Raw genomic sequence first — 27,278 nt, forward strand, 5'->3', positions numbered from 1 at the left:
TTACTACCAGATCTGTCGGAGCAAAGTCAAGGAGACCCAGCAGCAGTTTTTTCACAGTCTTGCGGTGAGACAGAGCCTGGCCGTGCACTTCAACATCCAGCAAGACTGTGGACACTTCCTGGCTGATGTCCCCACCCGGCTGCTGCCCTGGGAAGAGGAAGAAGATGAGGAGGAAGAAGAGAATGCAGGGGAAGATGGAAACGGGCTGAAGGAGAAAGAGATTAAGGTTCAAACCAAGACGACGGACTCTAAAGCTCCAAATGGTAAATTAGATGAAACCCCAACAGCAGGTCACATGAACACCACTGGCCACTTGAAGAGCAGAGTGGTGGTCATCACACGGGAGGTGCCCTTCCAGACGGTGGCTGACTTTGTCCGAGAAGGCTTGGCACGACACACTCATAACCCGGAGCTGTACGAGCGTCAGGTCTGTCTCCTGCTGCTGCAGCTGTGCTCCGGCCTGGAGCACATGAAACCTTATCATGTGACCCACTGTGACCTGCGACTGGAAAACCTGCTGCTGGTCCACTGCCAGCCTGGCAACCCCTGGAATCTGGACATTCTTGAGCCCAACAACAACAGCAACAGCAGCAGCAGTTCTGGTGCAACCTCTGCCAGTGCTGCCGCTGCCGCCGCCAACGCCACCTGCCCTGCCCGCCTCATCATCAGTAATTTCTCCCAAGCAAAACAGAAGAGCACTCTCATGGCTGCCGACCCTGGTACGCTGCGCGACCAGTCACGCCTGGCACCCGAAATTGTCACAGCGACTCAGTACCGCAAGTGTGACGAGTTCCAGACTGGGATTCTCATCTATGAGATGCTGCACCGGCCCAACCCCTTCGAGGAGACGCCGGAGCTGAAGGAGCGGGAGTACACCTGGGCGGACCTGCCGCCGCTGCCCGTCAGATCGCTCTACTCACAGGGTCTGCAGCAGCTGGCCAGGTTACTGCTCACCGTCAACCCCTCAGAAAGGATCCGCATGTCCGAGGCCCGGGCCTGCCTGCAGTGCCTGCTGTGGGGCCCTCGGGAGGACTTGTTCCAGGCGCTGGGCTGCAGCAGCACAGGCCCCATGTCAGGGGCCACTTCCAGTCAGCGTGAGGCAACCCTCCAGAACTGGCTGGACCTGAAGCGGACACTGATGATGATCAAGTTTGCGGAGCGCTCGCTGGATGTGGCTTGCGGTGTGAGCCTGGAGGACTGGCTGTGCTGCCAATATCTGGCGTTTGCCACCACGGACACCCTGAGCCGGGTGGTCCACATCCTGCAGCAGCCGCAGCCACATCCTCAGTCCCAGAAACAGAGCCAGCCAGCACACGCAGCACAGAACCAAACTCAAACACATCTAGCACACAACCTCCACCTGACTCAGTCACAGCCACTCTGAGTTCCTCTACCTAGCTGTTACTATGGCAACAGATCCAACTTCCCCTGTGTGGTCCCTCTGCTGACACTGTTTTGATGTGAGCTAATAGTCAGCTTTGTTGTTGCAGCAGCCACAGTGCTCACCTAAAACTAAATAGCTGGTTGTGCAATGTCTGGGTTGTGTTTTCTTCCTGGACAAATCAGTCCATCGAGTGAGAGTCTGCGTTCCCGTCAAACAGGCTAGGCTTCATGATCGGGGTTATTCTTAGCACTCATTAACAACAGCGGGGTGGTTAAGAGTCCAGCAAATAAAGTGGCTCTCTGACGTTGTTCTCAAATCCAGTCCAAGACAAACTGCAAAACATTATAGCAAGTCGAAGTAATTTTTGCTCTTGGCAGTGACTTACCAGACATCTCGTGTAAGTCCTATTCATCTGTGTCTTTAGCTGGTCACATCTCTCATGTGTTATAACACTCCACCAGATTTACCAAATGTGTGAGGGATTTGTATGTTTTTTCAGCCAAGTTCTACAAGACTACAGAGTTGTGATGGCTACATATTAGATATAGTTTGCATGGCAGCTGTCTCCAGGATTTATTTGAGGCACTGTCAAATGGAATAAATTTGAGATTTTATAGTATTACACATTAATGTTTTATAGAAAAGTTTCATCAGACATTCTAAAGATGTTAGATTCCCTAAAAGTAAATCTTGAGAAAGTGTCAGAAATGGAAATTTAACTCACAATTATTTAACACATTATTACATAGTGTTGTATTTTATTCTTCAAAAGATGCAGATTTGAAATCTGTAAAGACTAAAAAGAGAAATGAAGGGAGGCCATTTAAAATGAAGGGAAATGGGAGGGGGGGTCATGGCGACCTCTTCAAAATCAATTCTAATCAGGGTGAGTTTTTTTTTTTTTTTAATCTAGACTGATGCAAAAGTTAAATATGTTTTACCACTGAAGCCAAAGATCTGCCACAAATTGTCCATTTAGACAGTTTAGAGATACTTTTACCAGAGATGTTTATTTCAAAATGCAGTCAGACATGATTATTTTAACCAGATTTATTATTGGTTTGTCCCAGACTCAGTTCAAATCAGTGAAATGTCCCTCTTTACAGTTTCAAAATTCCAACGCTAGTCTGGAGAATTCAACAAAAGGTACACCGTTAAGTGCTGTTGTATCATACCACACACTTCTGCACAGGGCTTTGAATGAGGCAGGTGATGAACACTGAGCTAATTTTGACTTTGCAGTTTTCAGAGCACAGTTAACACGTTTTAGGCTTTGAAGTTAAAATGGGACACAACTGCCCTGGCTGTTGGTTTGGTTTCTTGTCGGAGTATGTGCAATTAATATCTTTGTTATTTCCTTTGGAGGTAACAGAGTATGAATATTTTTATGACATTATGCAGCCTTTTACTAATCCTCCCTTCCATTAGTTGTGTGGCACATAAACTGATTCATTTCAGCAATCCTGCAATTTAAGAAACAAAGTTCTGTGTAAAGAACTTCTTACAGTGGATGGGAGACGGGGATGTTTCAGGGACTGCGAAAAGTTCTTCTTTGTCTATTGTGTTGTTTTTGTCAAGTTGTTTTCGAACGGTTCTGCGTTACGGATTACATTTGCACATTCAGTCTGAACGTTGGCCATGAGGCGACGACCAACGAGGACATGATGATGCAGGAGAGACTGAGAAACGTCCCTGTGAATTCGAGGAGCTGGATTTGATTTGTTTTGCAGCGTGTGGAATGTAAAAGTTTGCCTGGACTGAAACAGACATTTGGACCTGGTCTCATCGGCTTCAGAAACACAGTCATCTTCCAACTGAACCACTTTGTTTCACATATAAACTCTCTGTGTGATAATCAAACACAGCCTTGAAGAGAAACTAACCACTGAGACTTGCTTCCATTCCTCCTGCCTTGTTTCCCGTCCTCTTTGTTGTTATCCAGCCAATAGGACGGCAGATCCTGCAGTGAGCTCACTGCTTGTCACTCAACAGATTTATTCTGCTTTAATTAAATGAGCTCTGTGATATTGATCAGTACCTTCCAGCCTGGAGTCAGTGGGAGTAAAACATGTACACAAGCCTCAGCTTCCCCATAAAAACAACAAGAAACTGTTAACATTTTGAGTTTTATGCACATGGATTTATTTGTGGTTACGATGATCAAACACCCTGAAAAGCATCTTTGACTCAGAACTAAACTGGACTGTACTTTGTGCAGAACGTTCCCTTGATATGCATCCGGGTGGACGATGCTTTCAAACTGACACTGCGAAAAGGCTTTGCATCCAGAAATGTACTCGCTTTATTTGGTTAAGTTTGTCTTTTCATATCTGAAAACTGCAGCAGTTCAGCTTGTCGCTGGGGGGGGAGAAATGTAGTTTTGGGATCAGGATCCTGTGATCGTTTTACTGCAGATGTACAGTACAAGACTTAATGGTCCATGGAGCGAAAATGAGACAAAGCAGGTGTGAGTTTGTTGCTGCGTTAAAGGGTTTGTGTACTAAAGAATGTGTGTGGACAGCACTGGTGGCTGTCCTTGTGTCTAGAGATTTAAACCTTTATATAGTATATATAGTATAAATACATATAACCTTTATCTATTTTAATCTATACACTATTTTGTCGAGTACAGAGCACCTCTCTGTTTCTGTCTGTAGAGTCTAAATACCATTTATTCATTTTTAAAGCTTTACTTGATTTTCTTCAACGTCGCTTGTTTTGGGAAAAGAAAAAGGTGAGTAGTTATCACTGTCCTAAACACAGGATAACTGAAAGTCTTCAAGCCGCATGATGAGGAGCATTAATATACAGAACAATGTACAGTATTTTCACCCCTCTTGTAAAGTTATCTGCTTAGAAGATGAACCACTTTCAAAAGAGGCTGAAGGATGACTTATGAACAAAATTAAAACCCAACATTCATCAACTGTACGGCCTACAGAGAATATTGTTCATTTTCTCTCTCTCTCTCTCTGCTCTGTTATTTCTCTTTGCATTGTTTATTGCCACTGAACAGAAAAACAAGTTCTCTAAGGCTTTCTTATAATATGTGTACAGTATGTCTCCTAGCCTGCCGCCATTTATTGTTAACAAACAGTAACAGAACAATAATAAATATATGTTTTTATATATACACTTTGTGCCATTGTGTTATTGCTGTTGATTCCACTCTCTAGTAGAGAATAACTAGAATTTATAGCAACTGGACATACTGTAAAAGGAAGGAGCTCAGTCAGTGATGACAAAGTGAAAAGTTTCAACTAGTGTTGCTGTAATTGAGTAGGTTAGGATTAAGACTGATTTTATGGCATTTTTAGTTGTTTTTAAAGTATAGTTCACTGCCGCTCAAGTATTTTATTATGTACTGGAGTTACATCTTTAAGATTATGAGTTGTTTGTGCATTGAACCACTTTGTTTCCGGTCCTTTTGGACCTGGACTGATACTACAGCGTCACTTATTTCAGCAAAATAAGAACCATCCTCAAGGCTTGGGCTGATAATGAGCCTTTCAATTATTTACAGTGACCATACTAAAACTGGAAACATATTAATCTTCTCAGGGGTTTGGAACATCAGCCAAATCCCTGTGAATTTTTTTTTAACTCAAGAGAAACCTGCAATCTGTGTGTTTGAATTGGATCTTTTTCTTTTTAAATTTGAAGAACTTGCACGTCCTATGATTCTTTGCTGGCCTATCTCAGAGGAGCCCATGTATCTTAAAGATAAAGACGTTCCCACACTGCTCTCAGAATCAAGAGTTATTTAGTTATAAATGAAGTCTCTAATGTTAAAGTCTGATGTGTCTGTCTATATGGAACGATGGATGTTCATCAGAATATTAGATTTAAAGGTTTAGGATTTAAAGATGCACTCTCTGATTTAGTTATAGTGCCCAACAGCAACCCCAAAGCACAACATTCTTTCCCAACTCACTATTGATCAGTGAACTTTGGGGGCTTGCTGAGCATCTTAACAAAAAATAGGATGTGTACCTTTTCTAAATCAGCATTGTGATTTTTCAAACAACGTTAACTTGATTCAATCACTTTGTTCTTTCACCTCTAATTGAAGCGTGTTATTGAAAGTTCTTGTTGAGTGGCTAAAAATGAAAGTTTGGGCCAACTGAAACACTATGAATTTTGCAACATATGTATATGAGTCATACACAGACTCGGTAAAGGAGGTGGTTTGTACATTGCTTTCTTTGGAACATGAAGTGTTTCTGTGCCAACATCACTACAGTAGCTCCGCCACCAGATGGAGACATTCAAAAGGCAAAGAAAAGCCAGAATACTCCATGTTGTTAAGCCTAAAACTATCAGTGTTTCCTTTGACTTTTACTTATGCCACATTCAGTTCAGTGTGGCTGAAAGCTGTGAAAACATGCTGCATGAATTTTGCAGGACAAACATGAAAGCGAAAATGTTTACAAGCATTTACAGTGCCTCAAAAGGATTTGCTATTGATGAAACTGTCATTTAAATTGAACCATAACGATGAGCTAATCCTGTCTAGACTGAGATTATACTCTTATCTAACACAACATGTCTTTCTCAGCTGTCTCACTCATCTTTGTGATTGACAACTGAAAATGAGCAAAGGAGAAAAGGAAATCCTCTCCATCCACTCTCCTGTGTTATACAGTAAAGTAAATTTGGATTGTTAGGATCCTCTATTACTTTATTCCCGTGGTAATTCCTTCCAGATTTTAGCTGCAGCCTAGAACATGTCCACCAAACAAAAACCCGGATCCTCCACAGAGACGATTACAACAAAGGTAGAAAAATCATCAGAAATCAAAAGAGTAAGTGTTACGAGAACACAGTATCTGCTGTAACTGCATCTTTTGCTACGTTTGATGCAAGTGCTCAGTATAAAGAGCAGGTACAAATCACTGTTTACGTTATCTACCTGACCCTCATCTACAGATGTAGGGGGAAAAAAATCAAGATTTACTGTTTCAATATGCTGTTTACCCAATTGGAGCAATAAAACTCAAGTAAATTTTTTTCCGACTCCTTTTGATGTTTACTATATCCGTTTACAGTGTAGGTGTCGTGCATCTCGTCCAGGACCCACTGGCAGTGGTGGAAGAAGTATTCAGATCCTTGACTTAAGTAAAAGTACTAAAACCACAGTGAAAATACTGCATTCAAAGCCTTACTTAAGTAAAAAGTATCTTAGTATTATCAGCAAAGTTTATTTAAAATATCAAAGTAAAAGTACAGAAAAATGGTCCCTGTCAGTGTTCAGAATCAGAAATCAGAATCAGAAATACTTTATTGATCCCCGAGGGGAAACTCTTTTGTTACAGCAGCTCGCCTTTACGTCAGTGCACACAGGAATAGAAGTACTAGCAAAAAATATAATACACTATGATACAGGTTTTACTGTTATATATTATTATATAAGATTTTTATAGATTAATATTACTGTTGCATTAATGTATGTGTTGCATTTTACTGCTTTAGATGTTTAAGTTTGTGCTCATTTTAACTACTTTATATACTGCTGAGTAGTTTAATCTACAGCAATGCATCATTTTCTATACGATCAACACGTTTGTAGCATCACTGTCCCGTGAGAACCACGTATCTCTTAAAACTTTTCATGAGCTCAGAAATAGAGCCCTGTTTTCAGCTTTGTGATGATGCATTTTCCAGCTAAATAGTTTCTTTAGTTTAAGGAGAATTTTCTCCTCCAATAAAGGAACACTTAATCCTTCAGTTTATCAAAAAAATTCAACAATGACCAAATCTGGAGATACATGGTTTTCATTAAACAAGAAAGATATGGAAAATTGTAATGTGCAAAGTAACTGAAGCTGTCAGACAAATGTAGTGGCGTAAAAAGTACAATATTTGCCTCTGAGATGTAGTGGAGTAGGAGTATAAAGTAGCATGAGATTAAAATACAAGTATCTTGAATTTGTACTTAAGTACAGTACTTGAGTAAATGTAGTTAGTTACTTGGAAAAACCTTGTGCCTTAGTTTGAAATCCACTACATTCAGCTGTGGTAAGTATTTCCTAAAGCGAGTAATCCTCACGTTCATCAGTCTGGATTCAGAGTGATGCTCCAGGTTTATTACCTGTATTGTGACTTGTTACATGATCATAATCTAGTTGAAAGAGGTCAAAGCAGGTCAGACTGGGGTCACGGGACTGCCAGGAGTCCCTGCAGGGGGGCTGTAGGGGATCCTCAGCAGGCAACAGTGAAAGAAGTACAAACATCTATTATGTAAGTTAAAAGTAAAAAGGGTACCTTAGTGGCATTATCCCTGAAAAGGAAAGTGAAGCCTTCATCAAAACTAAAGAAAATATTTTGTCAACATATTGGCAAAGACATGTGAGCTTTCTAAAGTATCAAAAGGACACATTCAGAAGGACATAGTCCTGGTTGTGTGTAAGAGAGAGAAGTAGATGCATGGTTGTAAGGTTGTCATAGTGTCTCTTACCAACATGCCACACTTTTCCATACAGCTCATGGTTTGCTGAAATCATAAAAACTGAAGAAAAAACCTAAACTAAATTGTCCTGTACATTATTTAAAAATGTTATGTCTATTGTGTTATTGGAAATAAACTGGAACGAAATCAATCAATAAAGTGATTTTAGTTTTTCCTCTATGCAGCAGAAACAAAAATCACCTTCCTTTGATAGATTTCAAAGACTAACTATTGGTGAAAGTGCTGATGAAAGCTGAATTTCAGTTTTAAGAATTTTTTAAATATTCTTTAAAATTTCTGTCAACAACGTGTCTTCCAGGTGATCAAATGAAGGTAGCAAGATGTGTTAAAGAGGCAGACCGGCAGAGACGCAGCAGATGTTGATGGAATAATAACTGTCATCCTCAACCTGCAGTTAAGTAATAATAACTGTATTTGTATAGCACCTTTTACACATGAAATGCAGCTCAAAGTGTTGCGATACATGTCAAGCAGGGTAGCAGGAGAAACAGGGGATTGGACCCAAACGCAGACACTGAGACAGTGCAGGTACAGTTCAATGATTTAATGAAACAAAAAGGATTACACAGTTTTCAGACAGGCAGTGGTCAAAATCAGGTAAGTAGTTCAACCAAGGCAAACAAATCCAAACAGGTAGCAGGCAAAGTCCAAAATCCATGCAAGGTCCAAGGGAAACAGAAGATAATTTCAACAGAACACACAGGTAATCAAGACCGGGATGCTTAACAAACAACAAAGACGATCTAACAAGAGACAAGGGCAGCAGCACACAGACTAAATAAACTCAGGTGAAGGGAGATAATGAGACAGGTGAAACTAATCAGGGCAGAGCAAACAATCAAAACTGGGGGAAAAGCAAACAAAGACAGGAAGTAAAATTACCACACATGAGGGGGAAAAAACATTGCAAAATAAAACAGGAAATACACACAAAGTGCTTTAAAGTGGAGTGGAATCATTCCTAGTTACATGTACAACTGCTCACCATTCAGCCAGGTGACAAGAACTTTGATCATGCATCATCATCAACTAATCAAACATTTTTTCTGCAAAACTGTATTTTTCCAAGCATCTTAATAAGATGCCAGACAAATAAAAATAGAAAAATGTGCTGAAATGTTGTAAAGTGTAAAAGAGTCTCAATTTTACTCTACTCGCTAATAAATGTATTAATGCTTTAAAGATCAATTAATAGGAGCGTCTGGATTGTTATCTTCCTATAACATAACTTGCTTTGACTGTACTGATCTGTAAAGCAATAACAAATGATATATTAACACAAATAGATAGTTACAACTTATAACCCCTCTATAAAGTGTGCCTTATTAGAAAGTGGCAACTCAAAATTGACTTTGCCACGTAAGTTTTGACTTCGCACTGCATGGCAGCAGAGTGAGGAGTCGTTTGATTTATCTTTAATTTGATTCCCTGCCACTATGAGAGGATGAATAAAGATGTGTGTTTTGCTATCAGAGGTGTCATCGCTGCACCCTACCCACCACCAGTATAGACAGTTATGTAACTTCACACTGAATCATCCCTAACAGCTGAAATGATGATGGTGATGAAGAAGGGAGGAGTAGGAGGAGGAGGTTTGTTCTTGGGAGAGAATTTGCCAGTTTGGGGGTCAGGAGGGGTTTTTGTGGGCGTCAGTTTGAGAAGTGATGATGAGGAAGATTTGAAAAGTTTGGGTGTCCCTGAAATGAAACACACTTCCCATCCCATCACAGCCCCCCCTCCCCCCGTGCACCCGTTGCATAACACCAAGCTGTGTGTGTGTGTGTGTGTGTGTGTGTGTGTGTGTGTGTGTGTGTGTGTGTGTGTGTGTGCGCGCGCGCGTGTAGGTCCTCTTCAGTGCTGCTGCTGCTGCTGTGGAGCCTTGGAGGAGGAGGCGGTGGTCGTTTTATTGAGCGGCCCGGCGGTGGAAGTTTCGCTGCAGGGGTGGGACTTTCTGTCTGCAGTCGGTCAGTCGGGGGTGAGCTGCGGATCACACAGAAATGCCTCTGGCAACAGCTTTCCAGACTCCAGCGAGTAGCAGCATAAACAGACGGACACCTCCGAGTGGAAGATAAACCTTCCTCCTCCTCCTCTTCTTCTTCTTCTTCATCCCTCTGCTCCTCTTCTTCCTCCAGCTGGCCGCGTCTGAAAGCTTTCGGATGCTCTGAAACTGGAGGAGTGTGAACGCCGTTTCCCTCCCCTCCTCCACCCCCGGGATACATAGACCGGTCCGACACCGGTGTCATTGGATGGAGAGAGGCGCCTGAAGAAGGGAGAGCGGTGGAGTTGGTCTACCCCCCTCCTCCTCCTCCTCTTCCTCCTCCTCCTCCTCCTCCTCCTTCTTCCCTACTGCACCAAAAGAAAACTCCGGGTAAGAAATGCGTGCTCACTCAGGCCATTTGGCCACAAGCCGCCGCGCTCCTGCACTCCTCTGTGCACAACACGCAACATGCATCATGGCGAGACTTGGGACTTGCATGCGTCTTTTTTCCTGGGCTTCATTGTTGACAGTGAAGGGATTAATTTAAAGCGTGTGAGGCATTAGCTGCGCTTGTAAATGCATCTAAGCAGACGGGATGGCAGGCTTTTCTGGCATGACATTTCCGCGACTCCGCTCTTATCGCTCGGTCGACCCAAATATTGATTTGCATTGCTAGTTGCCCTGAACAACAAGCAGGTTATGGGGCTGTGGGAGTGAAATGATGCATTCAGTGGCTGCAGGGGTTAAAGAAGGGATAACAAATGGCACCCCGAGCAGCGGGAGCTGTCCATTCAGCACCACTCTGCTGAACTCCAACTGAAAACAGTGACCTTAAAAAAACTTAGTGCAGGTTTGATGAGCAGCTTCAGGGATGTGGTGTAAAGCTACTTACTGTTGAATACTTACGAAAACCATTGCAAGACTGGGTATCCTTCCAATCGAGGGTCTAAGGTATAGTATTCTGTGCAGAGTGTGATACTGTGAAACCCTTTGAGGCTAATTTGTGATTTGGGGCTAAATAGATAAAACTGAATCGACTTGACTGTAATAATACTTGTTTTTCAAATACCTAATTTTGCTGAATATTAATACATTTTGCTAAAAACTTTGTTCTTTGTATTTTGTACAGCATGTGATTTAGGCAAAGTTAAATCATGTAATATGTGATCAGAGAATAATGAAGATTGACAATCATCAGAGCATTGAGCATCAGCTTTTGTTACTTTTGACAAAGTTCGATCAGTGCTCAGAAAGTACTGAGTCCTGATTGTAAGTGCTGCCAAATCAAACTGTGTGTTTTCGTGTGTGCCACATGATCTTCGAAATCAGGGGCTTCCGGACCTGGGGGGGTCGGGACAACCAAAACAGCATATTTCTATATGTATATATATATTTTTCAATACACGATTGCTTTTGGGGGGCATTTTATGCCTTTATTACACTGTCGACAGTAGAGAGATGACAGGAGATGGGGAATAACATGCAACAAAAATCCCTGCCCTTATCAAACTGGGGGCCTCCATTTTATTCTTTTTTATCATGAAATATTGGCTAGTTTTACCACTTCAAGCCTCTAAAAGCTATTCAAATGAAACAATCTGAAAAGATAACATCACGCTTTGGTTAAATTGCTCGCAACTCACACATTATGCAACCTGTGACAAGGAGTCGTGAGCAGACGCCGCTTTGCTTTAAAGGGTCACAGCCCCAAAAGGCTGGAAATCAGTGTCTCACTGAGAGGATACAGATGCTACATGGGTTTTAAATGTTGCTTTTGACCCATATTAATCATATAAAGTGATGCAGATCAATGACGGTTGGTGTGTTTGGTTGGCTAAATGCTTCTGCCCAGTCTGTCTTTGAGGCTTTCAGAGGTTTTAGATTTGCGTGGATGTTTGGAGCTAGCTGTGGTCCTATTTACTGTAACTAAAGTTGACTGATTGTCCCTCTAACACTTTCTTGGCTTAATAGACTTCCTGTTTCCCCCTGAATCCACCCATACTGATATATTTTTTTTTTACGTTTTGGCTTCCTTTCTGTGTTCCATCTTCAAAAATAACCCCTACCTTTCCATTACCTGGAAAGCTTTTTGCATCAATTAACAGTTAAAAGATGTGTAGGAGTAGACTTTCTGCCTCTCAAACTGTGATTTTAAATGATGAAGCACAGTTGGGATCCACAAAAACAGGACTTCACTTGAAAAACACCCGGCTTTGCTTTAGACATTTCAAACTCGAGAAAAATGTAATCTTGTTAACATGATCTCACACTCTGATCTCTCCAGCTCTTCGAGTGTGTTCCCAGCAGTTTTCTAATGATGCTGGGGTCTGTGTGAAGTGGCTTGGCTTGGAGGTGAAATAGCCTTGTGTGTGTGTCTGTCTGTGTGTGTGTGTGTGTGTGTGTGTGTGTGTCACTGGGACTCTCGCTTCCTCCTCGCCGGGCTGAAATACGACCTGCTCAGAATTCAATTCCTCCACCAGCACTCGCAATCATCTCAGCCATTCGTTTAACACCTACTCTTTTTCTCGCTCTCTGTCATGGGCTTCCCCTGATTCTACACACACACACACACACACACACACACACACACATACACACTCTCACAGCCCTAACACGTCACAAGATGAATCATATTTATGAGATTGAGACTCCTAGAAGTGATCAGGCATTAAACAGTGTTGGCAGCATAAAAAACTGGTTGCTTTATTGACTGTTATCTTAAGGCAACAGTTGGACATTTTGGGAAATTCACTTATTCGCTTTCTTGATGAGAGTTAGACGAGAAGATTGATACCACTCTCATGTCTGTGCTGTATATTTGTAGCTAGATCTGGTTAGCTTAGCTTAGCATAAACACTGGAAACAGAGGGATCATCTAGTCTGGCTTTGTCCAAAAGTAAAGAAAATGCTCACTAATTAACATGTTATATCTTGTTTGTTTAATCCGTGCAAAATCCAAAGTTAAAAAATGACAGTTTGCAGTTTTACAGGGGGTTATGGGCCGGACTATTTCTTGGCTGGGCAGTTAGCAGTTACCAGCCATTAGTGGCTTCATTAGTGAGTTTGAGAGGTCCTGGTGAGGCTAGCTGTTTCCACTCTTTAAGCTACAGTAAGCTAACTGGCTGCTGGCTCCAGCTACATATTTATTATACAGACATGAGAGTGAAATCAATCTTTTCATCTAACTCTCAGCAAGAACGCGAATAAGTGCATTTCCCAAAATGTCAAACTTTTCCTTTGACCTGTTCTAATTTTCCAAAACATGTTGCAGGTTTTTAGCTGTTCATCTTATATGGATGAAAATACACTAAACTGAAAGTCAAACTGAAATAAAAATGTGTATATATATATATATATATATATATATATATATATATATATATATATATATATATATATATATATGTATGTGCTTCCACTTATTAGAGCTTGGCAACCGACGTCACTGCGCAGTGCATTCTGGGACGTAAACAAGAGGGCGGCGCCATATTGTGAGGCCACATCGGGCGAGAATTAAAATATGAATTAAAATATGAACATATCTGTAAAAATATGTTGAAAAGTCAATTAAAAGAATGAAATGTACTATACAGAGACAAACTTCTACCGGACGCAAGAAAACGGTACCTGGAAAAGATGGCATTGATCGGAAATCTGGATCCGTACGAGGTGCTTGCAAGAGAATGTAGTCGAGACCCCGACGATTTACCTCCTCTGACATTTCCAGATATTTTTGTATATTTAGTCCGTGGTGTGAGTGCTTATATGCTTATTGTTTGGACTGAAAGTGATTTCACTGTGGTGCGGGTCTTTCCAGACCAGGATTTCTGGGAACCTCGTCTAAAAAAAAAAGCACAAGAATTCTTCAAGAAAGTGTCCCAGAACTTGTGGCAAAACATTACTCAAAGGACATGCAGCCGTAAAGAAGTGGCTGTTGTTTATGAAAGAATTGCCCTTAGGCCTATTCAGTTAAGAGGTTTTTTTTTTAAAGTGTTACACTTTAAGAGTATTATAATATTATAGTATTATAATAGAGTATTAGTTTGTTACTTGAAGTTTAGTGTTTCAAAGTAGTTCAACACAAGAAGCACAAGAAACTAAACATTGCAATTTGCAGGAGATTTTTTTATTAAAATATAAGTTTTTAATTATCAAATTGTCATCTGAAGTATTTCATGTACAAATAGCATACCATGTTCATTCTAAGGCAGGTACACCCCCCCAAAAAAAAAAAAACACGTTCAATCTCAATCTCACACACACCAAATAGAAAACAAACATTTCTCCTAGGGTCTTTTTACCGTTCAGCATGCACATTTTTCGGTTTCATCTGGCCTTACAACAACACTTGGACACATGTTAACTAGAATACAGCAAACATTAACAATCTTATCAAGAAGGGTAAATTCTTCATCCTTACAGGGAAGCAACAAACTAATTGGTACTGTGTTATGTAATAGTTTGTATTTATTGCGCAAGCTACCTATTACCCTTTCTACGTGTATCCTAAGGTGTGCTATAGCACGTGTGTCTTCCACATCCTTAGCATCGAGTTGACATCTGCTTTTAGTGAATGCAGGAGTTTTAACTTCCGCGCACATAATTCCCACACTGTCTTTAATATCAAAGCCTCGGTCCGCTAACACTAAATCGCCAGGCAACAGTTTGTTAAGAAGTCCACAATTCTCAGTTATGTGCTTGTCAGATGCTCGTCCCCCCCATCCCTTTTGAAATAAATGAAATTAGGGCGAAATTGGGGTGTAATTCCGATCAAGTATTTCATTGTGTGTGTACCTTTGTAGTGGGAAAAGGATTATTAAATTTGACGGCCTCTCTGTACGTATTTCAAAACAGTCGACAATAATCGCAACACGCTTTCCAAAAGCTTCCAAAAATTGATGTGGCAGTGTGGCTTGTAAACAGCGTCTCTCAGGCCAGTACAACAAGGGAGATAGGCGTGCATACAGCACATCGATGGTGTCGGCAAAGGTAGCAGAAAGAGTTCTACGTGACACATTAAATATGTGTGAAAGATGCTGGATTGGAAGATCGAGCCTTAGACGAATGAGTGCAAGTAAAACCATTTGAAATTGTGACAGCTTCTTTGAAACTGGCAGGAAGGGCTTAACTGTAGCAAACATTGACAACAAAATTGCAAAACATGGAAGTCCTGTATAATATCGTACCTTCTCTGTATTATCTCTGAAAAATTCTTCATCCATCTTTTAACTTGTTCAACTCAGCTCCCTATTTTCCTGCAAAACACGGGTTAGTTCTGCACTGCTTTGCTCACAGAACTGGCATTCTACTCTAAGTCTCTTAGCTGCTGGTTTGTCTGTTTCTGTCTGTTCACTATATTCCTCCTCTTCCACAGCTCCTGCCTCTGCTTGATCCACATATCCCTCTTCTTCTGCAGCTTCTGCATGTTCTAGGACTCCATCTCTCTCATCTTCATTCATGTTGTTTTGTTCACTTTGGCCTCCTCCCTCAGATTCTCTCAAACGGTGTCTACGTTGTCTGCGGCCATGCCGATCTGACACTGTGGCTGTGACTTCACAGTGACCCAGGTGCGGGGTTGGAGCCCGGTCTGGATGAGACTCGTCCATCTCATATGCTGGTTTACCTTTGGGAAGACAAAAGTATCCACACTGAAGCAAATTATTGCAATCAACAGTGGAAATACTATATGTAATGTTATACAATACTACATATTATGTTATAATGTAATTATTTATTTTTATTTATTTAATATGAAGACTTCAGATGCAAAAGCCTCTAAGTGCCGTCTGAAATTTCAGATAACAGCCGTTACGTCACGCCCCCATACTCTATACAAACTTAACAGCACAAAGGGGCCTCCCCTTACACAAAAGGTGAGGAGAATTCAAGTCTAAGTTCGACTTTAAAGCTGAAAGTCTGCAGGTTTACTATTCAAAGTAAGATTGAATATATAAAAGAAGCCAGGATGCAGTGGGGGCATAAAAACTGTGTTACTGTCCAAATACCTTTGGATCTGACTGCAGTTACTCAGTAGCTTATCAATAAAGCTCTGGCTTGGCTTCAAATCACTGCTCTTCCCCACTTTGGAGAATTTAGGCTTCCACCCACTTTCACATTACTGAGAGTGAATGAACCTTTTCCCAAAACATTAAGTCGGGTCTGACAGACGTTTTTGCAGCACTAAGTGCTTTCCCTGTCCTGTATTAGCCTAATTGTGAGGTTGTTAATCTAATAAGTAGTAGATATAATGAGTTAGCGGGGTGGGAGGCAATGATCACACATGATTTAGCTTTTCAGCGTTATCAGGGCTCCAGACTGAGGCTTCGCGATTACAAAAGTGATGAAAAATCAGTGGCATGGAAAACGTCCATCCAGGTGTGGAAATAAATGGGAAACACTCAGCAACTTCTTTAATTACCCTGTTAGACTGTGGTTGTATTGAGATGCATCCATGTGTGTGAAACCGTGATCAAGCTGATTCTGGGAAATAACATATTCTGTCATCATTTATCAGGATAAAAGAAGACAAAATATGTGATTCTGTAGTTAATTCAACCAAACAAGTGTTCTGTCTCCATTTGTCTAGTTTTGATTGTGTTTGTACAGTTTTATTCCCTCTGTATATTATCCTTTTCGACATGTTGTTTAATGCGGTTTGTGTGGTTTGTGAGTGAAGTCAGCAGGCTTTTTCTCATAAGCTCATCACAAACTGCACAGAGAGCTTTTCTGTCTCTGGCAAAGACAGAAAGAAAATATTTAACCTCCAGATTTCTGGAGACAAATCAAATTTCAGTTGTTAGAGTTGTTTAAGTAGCTCTCGACTGAATAATCAAACTAGGCAGAGTGCAAACAATTCTCTGCTTGCTGTTACACTCAAAGGCGCCTTTTCCATTAATTCCATAAAGTGTGTTTTTTTTTTCCAGATATTAGAGTCAAGTCTTTATCTCTGTTAATTTCATAGTTATGGCTAAAAGATAGATTGAAACTGATCATAAAATGAAAATTAAAGATGGTTTGGTCGTCATCCTTAATCACCATCAAAATGTGATCTTTTGTTTGTTAATCTAAGGCCGATCTGTACACTAAATTTGATGGAAAATGAATCATAAGAAATCCTGCTGACAGACAGATCAACTGAAAACATAACCTCCTTAGCTCAAGTAAACATTTTATCGTTAGCCCCTTTAGTGCTGTGGTTTCGAGGGATGATGATGTCAGTCTTTCAGTCGGCCCACCACTCTGGTCCAGACTGAAATATCTCTAACTATTGGATGGATTGCCATGAAATTTGATATATGCATTCATGTCTCCTTTAGGATGAATTGTAATGTGATGCTTTAACTTTTACTTTAGTGCCATCATCTGCTCAACATTTTAATTTGTCCAATACTTTGGCCAAATATCTGCTAAACTAATGACATTCCCATCAGCCTCAGCTCTACTTTCTCTTTACTGCGAATTAGCAAATGTTGGCATGCTAATATGCTAAACATCAGCCCGTTAGCATTGTCATTGTGTGCATGTTAGCATGCTGATGTTAGCATTTACCTCAAAGCACTACTGTGCCCAAGTACAGCCTCACAGAGCTGCTAGCCTGGCTGTAGACTCTCAGTCTTGTTTAGACATCCTTTGCAGAGACGTCACCATCACTTTTATGGTTTTGGTACATTTGCCACAGATTTAGCAGCCTTTAGAAGTGAAGTACCCTTGCCAAAGAAAGTTTGAGTTCAGGGTTTGTTGTTTTAACTCTGAGTGATTGAGCTGATTGTCTGCAGCTTGCAAGTTCTTCCAGCCTCAGCTGGTACCGCCGCTGACATTTAAAAGTCAGCTCCAGCCAGTGTTATGCTACTTTTACTTAACCATGCACCAAATGAGCTATCTAAACCAGAAAGTTAAAGTGTATCTGGCATTGAAACAGGCAGATATGTGAGGAGCTAGGACAGAGAGAGAGTGAGAGAGACGGACAAATTGCCTTGCTGCCTGTACACAGATTGCTGTGCAGTGTTATATCTGGCCGTTTCACTGAGCGCGGCAGCAAGGCAGTTAATTTGATTATGAGTCATTGGGGGAGATTAAAAGCAAAGTTGATTCATCAGTTGTTGGGAGAGCGAGCGAGAAAGAGTCAGAGGACAGCAGCTGACAGGCCTGTGATCCCTCCACCCTTCTTCTTCTCTTCCTAGCTGCTGTCTGTTTCTTATTTCTTTTTCAACACAGACACTCATCTCTTCTTTATTTTCTTCCATCACTTCTATCATCTCATCCTTCTCTTGCTTCTCTTCTTATCTAACCTCTCCTCTCCTTCTTTCTGTTTTCTCCTCTTTATTTCTGTTTGTGTGTGGACATAAATCAGTGTGACTGTTCTTATTGATCAGACCTGTTTTAACATGCAGCTCCAATAGAGGGAATTTCTTGTTTTCTTTCTTCCTGGCTGTTAGCAGAAAACAGCAGCAGTTATGGCCTATTTACATCCAGTGTGGCGAATCTGCTGCCCTCTGAGCAAGTGGGTTTGCTGTTTGTGTCTGAGCTGCTTCAGCTGGAGACACAGAGGAGGCTGCTGGTAGTCTCTGTTTCCTCCCTTGTCACGTTAGTTTTTGTTGGCGACCCTGCACCAGACCCGAAGAGAAACCACAGAAACAAAGCTTTTTACACTCAGATACGTGCAACACATAACATAAAAACACCCCATGAATTCAGTTCAGAAAAAGTGAATGTGACAACTGCATTAATATTTACAGCACCAATGCCATAACTTTCTTTTGTGTGACTGAAGGCTGTTGGAAGATCTGCAAGCACGAGGGATTACGGGCTATTTTTGCTTCTGAAGTTAAAGAACCACTAAGAAATCACCAAATCCAACACACCAGCACTGGTAGACTTAAAAAAAGCTTTAGCATGAGAAAAAGGCGAGCTCATAGTGTTATACCAGTTAAAAGAGATCAGGTGGTGTGTCTCGTCTTGTAAGGGGAGCATCTTTCACTCAGCTGTAGAGGTCATAAGGTACAAAAATAGACAGTAAATGAAGAGAGGGTTTATATGTAAAGTTTTTATGTGTATAAAGGGTTGAAACCACCCGTTTAAAAACAATGAAATTCTATTATATATGAAAGTTGTTCCTATTGAGGTGTTTAAATCAGGCATTTTTACTCATGTTTTGCTATCCTATTACTGATCAGAATTGCAAAGACTGTATGTGATTAAGAGGTGGAGGGCACACTCTTTTAATGAATCTCGGTCTTTGTAAAAGATTTTTCAATAAAGCAGAATGTTTGAGTACAGCACAGTGAAAAGATTTTGTACCACCTGTAAGCTTATAGGCTTATTGGCTAACAAGGTTCAAAACAAAGGAAAGAAAACTGTTTCAAAGCAAGTCTCCATCTGCCAACTGAATGCATGAGTTGTTTTATCTCATGTTTCAGCATCCTCTACAGAAAGCTGATATTCTGTTCTATTAAAATGGCCAATACTGATGGAGTAGGTCTGATATATCCATCAGACTCTCTCTCACACACACATACATAATCTAAAATCTCTGCAGGTGTTTTGGGGAGACGACATAGCTGAAGTGTCTGAACACACACACACACACACACACACACACACACACACACACACACACATATCAAGTCAAGTCAATTTTTATTTATTTAGCCCAATAGCACTAATCACAAATTTGCCTCAGGGGCCTTTACAATCTGTCCAGCATACGACGCCCCCTGTCTTTAGGCCCTCGATTCGAATGAGGAAAAACTCCCCCCAAAAAACCCTTTAACGGGGAAAAAATGGAAGAAACCTAAGGAAGAGCAACAGAGGAGGGATCCCTCTCCCAGGACGGAGAGACATGCAATAGATGTCGTGTGTACAGAATAGAGCAACATAACAACACGGCAGCGGCAGATGGCCGCACACCATTGAGTCTGGTTCTGCCCGAGGTTTCTGCCTCGTTTTTCCTTGCCACTGTCGCCAAATGATTGCTCATGGTGGGATTATGGGTCTCTGTAAATAATATTACGGTCTAGACCTGCTCTATAGGAAAAGTGCAATGAGATAACTTCTGTTATGAATTGGCGCTATATAAATAAAATTGAATTGAATTGAATAACATTATAGCATGGAAAATCATGATGACAAAATTATAGATAGATTGTAACATATATGAAGAATGGATCCCTGAGCAACCTCAGGTGTCGCCAAACATTTAGGACCTGAACCATACAACCTCCTCTCCACCATGGAGACAGAGACCTGGAAGAGGAGCGAGAGAGAGAGACAAGAGGAGAGGCTGAATCTCCTGGAGGACGAACATCCAGATCCAAACATCTGGAATAAACCTCACACACAGTCAGGACCCAGTCTGGACTGATTCCTCGGTGCCTGGAGGAAAATGTTGCCAGGAAGTCAGCCAGCCAGTTTTCAAAGTTTTCCCAGCAACTAGTCTGAGATATTAGCCTGACTTTGCAGCCCACAATGCCTGAAGAAAAATATTTGTGTTTAGGCATTTCAGTGTTGATAAGCATGCATGATTGTTAACTCTGACTTTTCCTTTGACAGCTCCATTACTGTTCTGGAAAATTGTATTTCACAAATTTCACAAGCTCTGTTCCATTAGGTTATTCACATGCCACTTAACGCTCATCACAGCCTGTTTTGCAAGCTGACATTGTGACAAGATGTTCATTTCATGCATATCTTGGTAATTAAAACGTCCTCTACGCAACTGCTCTCTGTGTGCACTGGAGGAACACAGCATGAGCAATGTTATCAGGCACAGGATCCCTGCAGCAACGGTGAGATAAAGCTAAAGAAGTGAGAGAGTCGAGATCATGTGGGCACGAAGATGACACAACAGTGAAAAAGCTTTTATGCAGATTTTCACCTTCACAGCCATGTGTTGATGAGCTGACAAGTCTCAAATCTAAAGGAGAAAATGGATGTAGTCTATATCACTGACATATCTGATACCTGTTGATATCATTGAAATAACACATCATGGTTTAGGTTGAGACCAGTGTATGTCTTGCTCCAGTTCTATGGGCTTGACATTCAGCTTAATCATTGCAGTTGGAAAAAATGTGAAAAAAGTGGACTGTAGTGTATGAAGAGTCAGCCTGGTCCACATCATTGTTTTTTTCCCCTTAATGTTGGCATCTCCTTGTCTGTTTTCCTTTTTCTCCCAGTCTCAGTTTATTACAGACAATTTTTAGCCTCCTCATACCATCTTCCTTATTACATGATCTGAGACACTTCTGCTTAGATTTTACGTGGCAGATGGTGACGGGGAAAATGGGAAAGAGAGGGGATAACAAGCAGCAAAATTCACAAGCTTCATTATATTCTTCTCTGTCAATGCCGTGTGCAGGGGATCCACCTTAAGGCTGGAAAACACTTCTCTGGTTTGCACATAAACGAATAAGCACGGGTGTCACTTGCGTGCATGTTTTCTTTCATATTTGTGTGGGCTTGAATTGTTTTTTTTTTATTTTCCATTTCAAACCCACCTCCAGACAGGACGTTGGACCAACCAGTCAGCTTATTTGACATGCAGGGCCGCACAACGCATTGTTGAGATTTGGGAGTTGTGTGCATTGGCTCCTCTGTTAGCCTCCGCGCTCTATAGTTACCCATAATGCTACCTTCTCTGTGTAGATCTGCAGAATTGTAATTCTAAGCCTTTTTGTGAACAATTGCAGTTGTGGTTGTGTTTGTGTTGTATTGCAGAAAAGCATATCCATTTCCTTTGCAAGTTCTTCATCCTTCAGATTCTGCCTTTGCTTCTACCTTTGTGCTCTTATCTTGTGGTCAAAACTTCAAGATCGTTTCAAGATTTGGTTTTCTGAGTTTGTTAGAATAGTGATTCCCAGCCAGTGGCACTTGTACGCCAGGAAGTATTTTGGCGGTTGCCAGGGGCACAGGGAAAGACTGTACCTTATTTTGAAAACATAGAAATTATGATTCAGTAAAAAATATATGTATATCCACCAACACTTGGTACACCAAGCTAAAACTAATGCAGTTTAATATAGCAGCCCTGCAATAAATCCTAATTTCATGAAGTTGCTGTTGAAATGTTCAGTTTTTGTTTTACAGAGGTGTTGATTCAACTGCATGATCATTTTGGAGGCTGTAGTTTGTTTTAGGTGTATCTAATAAAACAGGCAACTGAGTGTATTTGTCTGTAGGAGGAAAATAAACATAGAAATAGGATTACAAATCGGTGTCAGGCTGATCTTAATTAAATCAGTTCTCACAATAACCAACCAACTACCACCAATGATAGACTTTTGCATGATCATTAGTGTTAAATAACATTAATTTTAAAATCAGTTTAAATAAACACATTGGGAAGTTAACGGCTGGCGTCGATGAAGTGATACTTGAGTGCATGTGACAGGGCTGTGGGGTATGTCAGACAACAAATTGGGAACTATATTATAGGATAATTGCACCTTTTGACTGATCAAATGACTTCCGATTCCTCAAATCCGCTGGCACTGAACTCAAATTAACAGACTTTACAAAGCTGCAGTGAGTGTGTGCCTCCTTGTTCGCAAGTGTATTTCTATTTCAGGCAAGTTGGACTTTATTGTTAGTATGCTGCCGCCTGAACCCCACTGTGGCACCAGAGCGCCCACGCTGCCTCATTGTTATTTACTAAATCTCTCTGAAACATTGTTTTCCCCTCTCTCTTGTTCTTTCCCTCCCCACCTTGATCATCCTTCCTTTTTCTCCTCTTCTTCCTTAAGCTTCCTCTGGACCTCCTCTACACTCCGTGCTGATCTGAGCGATGCTGGGCTCAGTTGGGGGGGGGTTGTGCGCGCTCAGTGCTTTCCTCTCTGTCAGAGATTCCCTATGCTTTGCTAATGGCATATCAGCAGCTGTCAGTGGGCCCTGCACTGCGTCAGCCACTTTAATTGGCCTGCATGGCTGTGGTCTGCAAAGCGCTCGGCAGAATTGAGTCAACACACCCCCTAACCCCCCTCCAGCCTTTTTCTATATCATTAGTGTAATGCTCCCTTTCCTCCGAGCCGCTGAGATATGGGGAGATTCCAACAAGCGGGGGAGGAGGAGGAGGAGGAGGAGGAGGGGAGGTTGGGGGGAGGAATGAGTCACACGCCAGCGCCCCTCACTTTTTTTTTCTTTTTCTGCAGTTTGCGGAGGAAGAAAGGGGTGCAGGAAAATATTGTTCTCTTTTGTCTTATGAAAAACAGTCCTTGCAGCTATTTTTAAGAAAGAACCATGAAAACTGAATTGACTTCTTATTGTAAACTAAACAAACCTAATTGCTTCATTTTCCTACAGTGAATGCACAATCAGTGAGTTCACCAAGAAGTCTTGTACCGTAAGCAGGGTTGGGGAACTAAATACATTTACTGTTTGTCATTAGAAAATGTACAGTAAATTTCATCTGTGCTCTGTTACTGTAAACAGAGCACAGACCAGTACAAATCAGTAGTCAGGTGTTAACTTGTTGAATTTCCAACAGTGCAAGGAAGACCATAGCCCCCAGGGCCCCAGACTACGAAGGGCCCTAAAATCCACAGTTTTGTGTTTCACGGTCCTTGCAGTTTCAGTCAAATTACTGTACATACTCATGCAGCTAAAACCAAATTTCAAACAAACTGTGTCTGCAACACAACATTCTGTTTCATTATTTTAGATTTTAGCGATTTCTTTTATTGTTTGTTTAGAGTATGACCTCCGCTCAGTTTTTCCCCTTCAACAGGAATTATAGTAAACATGGCCAGATGAGAAAGTGTTCTCATTGGAAAATCGACAGCATTAGTCATTTATTCAAACACTTAAAACAACCTAAGTTTAGGTTTTCCTGACATGCAACCGCTTGTGGTCTTACGAATGACTGTTGTCTCTGAACCAAATGCGGATGTAGTGTGATGTCGCCATACAACCACAAAACCTCTAAGGGTTGATGTCACTTGAGTCAGCATCGGTTAAGGCTGAAGGTTCCAAGGTTGAAAAAGATAAAAATCTGGAGGTGTGGGGTTAGAACGACGTGAGGTTAACAAACCTGTGTAGCCCGCTCCTCAACTCTGCTTGAGGCTAGCGGCTCGAGGCTACATTAGCCACTATAGCATAACACACCTGAATCTCTGACTGAACTGTTCATAGGTGAGTTGCATTGTGGGTAATGTAAGCGTTGAATACAAAAGATGATATCTCTGGTTCTGCTGCATCGATTTTGATCCTTTTTTTAAACTGTCCATAGCGAGTCGATGGAGTATTGTTTAAAACTTTAAATTTAAGCGAGAGATTATTGGATTATTATAATGCACTCTTCACCACCAAAAAAGTTGATTGGGAAGCTGTTGGGAAACAGCTAATTCAGAACTCTGCTGCCAGATATTATCAAAGACTAGGAAAAGAGAGCACATCACTCCTGGTTTAGCTACCCTGCACTGGCTCCCCATTTCTTCAGAATTTATTTTAAGGTTCTTTTACTCACATACAAAGCTCTTAATGATATAGCACCTTCTTACATTTCAGACTTTTTAACTTTGTATCAACCAACAAGAGCTCTTAGGTCCTCTGATGCTGGTATTTTAACTGTTCCTAAAGTAACCCACAAAACGAGCAGGGAAACTGCTTTTAGCTACTACGCTCCAAGACTGTGGGACACCCTGCCAAGTTACATTAGATATGCAAGCTCTATTGGCATTTTTAAAATACAACTGAAGACGTACTTATTCAGGCAGGCATTTACTTAACGTAGTACGTTTGTATCTCTTCCCACTGTCAATTTTACTACTTTTATCTCTCTGCCTTTTTATTGGAAAGCACTTTGAGCTGCATTTTATGTATGAAAGCTGCTGTACATGTAAAGTTATTATTATTGTTATTTAAACCTTAATCTTTCCTTAACCTTAACCAAGTAGTTTTAATTGCCTAAACCTAACCAAACTGTAACCATAGTAGTGACAGGTCAAAAATGCTATATTTGCAGTAGTCACTTGTACCGGTTTTGTAAGGCACTGACAAACAATGCCGTCCTGCAGATGGGAGCGCCAGATTTGGTTTGAGCCGAAAGTTTGCAGGTTTTGATTTGAATTGATCACCTCAGCAGGTGATCTCACTGATGGGTTTTCCCCCTCTACTTGAAGGAGTGCTTATCAGTGGGTGGAGTCTTTAGCTGGTTGGTGCAAGGGGCCCAGGGCAAAAATGTAAAAATGTACCAAGAGCCCTGGCATCTCTTGTTATGCATGCATAATTTTCTTACTGGTACTAATTATGAAAATGTTATTTAATTATACTCTAAAACAGAATTAATAGTTCCTTCCACTGCATATTCAATATATTTTAGCCAAATAACCCAAATTTTATTCTGAATGATGAATCTAATTGCTATTTTGAATCAATCTGTGATTTTTCTTTGTGTAGTTTGCTCTGAGACCAAGTCTGACAACAGACTGACTTTACTCTGTTATGGTCTCTGACATAAAAAGCCACTTGAACAGATTGTTGTTTGGATGTTTTTTTTTCAGGCTGGCTGCAGCACCATGTCCTCGGCTCAAAGTGGGGATATATCAGGCTACCATCTGAGTGGTGAGTGGACAACACTGGATGTCACAGACAGTTCCTGCATATTCCTTTACTGATTTTTTTTTTTATCTGCATGTGTATCCTTGTGTGGATTAATGTTTGACAGGTGTGATTTTATCCACACTGTTGTAAATGTATGTGAGTATGTGTATCAGACTATGAGTGATGAGGCTGTGTATCGGTTTTTATTCAGTGGTGTGTATTTGTGTGTCTGTTCTCAGGTCTATTTGACACATTTATACACAAGCTTTACAACACCTCGGGCCTTATCTCCATCTGAAGGACGTCGATGGTACAAAACATTTTAACTTGCCCTATAATTGGCTTATCTCTTGTGTTAAAAAGTAGAGATAAAGCTTTCACAGTCCTCCCACAGATGCAATTCATCTCGAGAAAGCCAGCTCGGCACAGGCTCATAATCTCTCTCTAAAATGCAACATGAGATGCTCTGACGTTTAATTCAGAGTGGCATTTCAATTTGTCTGTCACATTTTGTCCCAAACTATTATCTGATTTACATAAAACTTGATGCATCCCGAAGTCTCCCAAAGTCATCTCAATGCTCAGTGCTAAATGACAAGGCCTGAAACAGTGGCTGACTGTGCTCAGTGATTGTGAGCTTGTTAAAAATAAAAAGCCTTAATAAACTCTCTGTCCTGTATTTTCAGAATCAGAATCAGAAATACTTTATTGATCCCCGTAGGGAAACTCTTTGTTACAGTAGCTCGTCTTTACGTCAGTGCACACAGGAGAAAGTACTAGAAAACGATGTGATACACTATAAACACTATAAAACAGGTCAGAAATAAATTAAGTATCATGTCGGTATAAGTATAAGATAAACTAAGTGTCAAGTACCAAGTGGGTTTACTGGTTGATGATGAAAGTACAGTCTAATACAATGTAACTCCTTATGTAATAAATAATATTAATAAGCGGGGGTGCATGTACTGTCGAAGAGTAATTGAGGTATATAGTATCAGTAGCAATAAATAAGAAAAACTAACAAGGGAAAACTAATATTGTACGTAAGTAGAACACAGAATATTGCACAATTATTATTAATTATGGAAGAGATGTAATGCTCAATGTCCAGTTTAGTGACCTAGGGTCAAACAGACTAACCCTTAGTCTGTTTACCCAAACAGTGCACACTGTTATGAAGCCAAACTTTATGCTACCATTGATAAAGTGGAAGTTTAAGCACTTGATTTGTGTCTGTTTCAGTGGTGCGTAACCCGCCTGGCTGGGAGGAGGGGATCTACCTGGTGGGCTTCTTCGTGCTGCTGTGCGTGGCCGGGCTCAACATCTGGAAGTTGTGGAAATCTGGAACCTTCCCCGCACCGTCCCCCTTCCCCAACTTTGACTATCGATATCTGCAAGAAAAATATGGAACCTCCTTCTCAGAAGTCAGACAAAAGGTACATTTTCATTTCATGCAACTGAAATGTAAAATATCAGTACTGTGCACAAAATATATATCTCTAAGAGGTTTTGTGAAATTGAAGTTCAAAATCAGCAATCAATCTTCGTTTGGAGCAAGTGATAAGCAATCATGTGGCACGGAGGGTCGAGAGTCTGCAGGTTTTCTTTCCAACTGAAGACTGCAGCAGCTGATTTCAAAGAAAAGTTTCCTGTGGCTGAAGGTTTTTTGTTAATTCACTGGTCAGCTTTCACTTTAACCCTAAGAGTCTTGGGCTTCAATGACACATGACTAAATGTCTCTATCGTAGAAGATAATTCTGGTTTATTATAATTTGGCTCTTAATTGTGGCCATTGGTTATGATAACAAGTACTAACCAAAGTCATGTCTGAGATCTGGGAACACAGCGACATTACAACAACAAAGTTTGACGGCGCAAGAAACACAAGCAGGACAATTTGGGTAATAATT

General features: G+C 40.9%; 2 protein-coding genes and 1 long non-coding RNA gene across 11 annotated transcripts in view; 2 read left to right on the plus strand and 1 right to left on the minus strand.

Moving 5' to 3' along the window:
• Positions 1 to 4,517, plus strand: part of peak1 (pseudopodium-enriched atypical kinase 1) — a 105,232-nt gene extending 100,715 nt beyond the window's left edge. For all 8 annotated transcript variants that reach the window (XM_044194116.1, XM_044194112.1, XM_044194113.1 and 5 more), the window contains one exon: positions 11 to 4,517. In XM_044194116.1, coding sequence (XP_044050051.1) covers positions 11 to 1,384 — 1,374 coding nt within the window. In that variant the 3' untranslated portion in view covers positions 1,385 to 4,517. The remainder of the gene's footprint in view (positions 1 to 10) is intronic.
• A 5,153-nt stretch (positions 4,518 to 9,670) lies between these two features.
• syt12 (synaptotagmin XII) overlaps positions 9,671 to 27,278 on the plus strand; it is a 30,946-nt gene continuing 13,338 nt past the window's right edge. Inside the window, exons 1-3 of one of the 2 annotated variants that reach the window (XM_044194119.1) lie at positions 9,671 to 10,221; positions 25,326 to 25,386; positions 26,611 to 26,804. In XM_044194119.1, coding sequence (XP_044050054.1) covers positions 25,341 to 25,386; positions 26,611 to 26,804 — 240 coding nt within the window. In that variant the 5' untranslated portion in view covers positions 9,671 to 10,221; positions 25,326 to 25,340. Of the gene's footprint in view, positions 10,222 to 10,250; positions 10,783 to 25,325; positions 25,387 to 26,610; positions 26,805 to 27,278 lie in introns of those variants that run through there. The other variant, XM_044194120.1, reaches the window with a different exon arrangement.
• On the minus strand, positions 14,054 to 26,782 carry LOC122875228. The gene is made up of 3 exons (XR_006377773.1): positions 26,649 to 26,782; positions 18,206 to 18,434; positions 14,054 to 15,454 (listed from the first exon to the last, which is right to left on the minus strand). It is a non-coding gene; the product is annotated as an uncharacterized LOC122875228 (long non-coding RNA).

This window comes from Siniperca chuatsi, linkage group LG4 (genome assembly GCF_020085105.1).
Source record: "Siniperca chuatsi isolate FFG_IHB_CAS linkage group LG4, ASM2008510v1, whole genome shotgun sequence".
Classification (NCBI taxonomy): Eukaryota; Metazoa; Chordata; class Actinopteri; order Centrarchiformes; family Sinipercidae; genus Siniperca; species Siniperca chuatsi.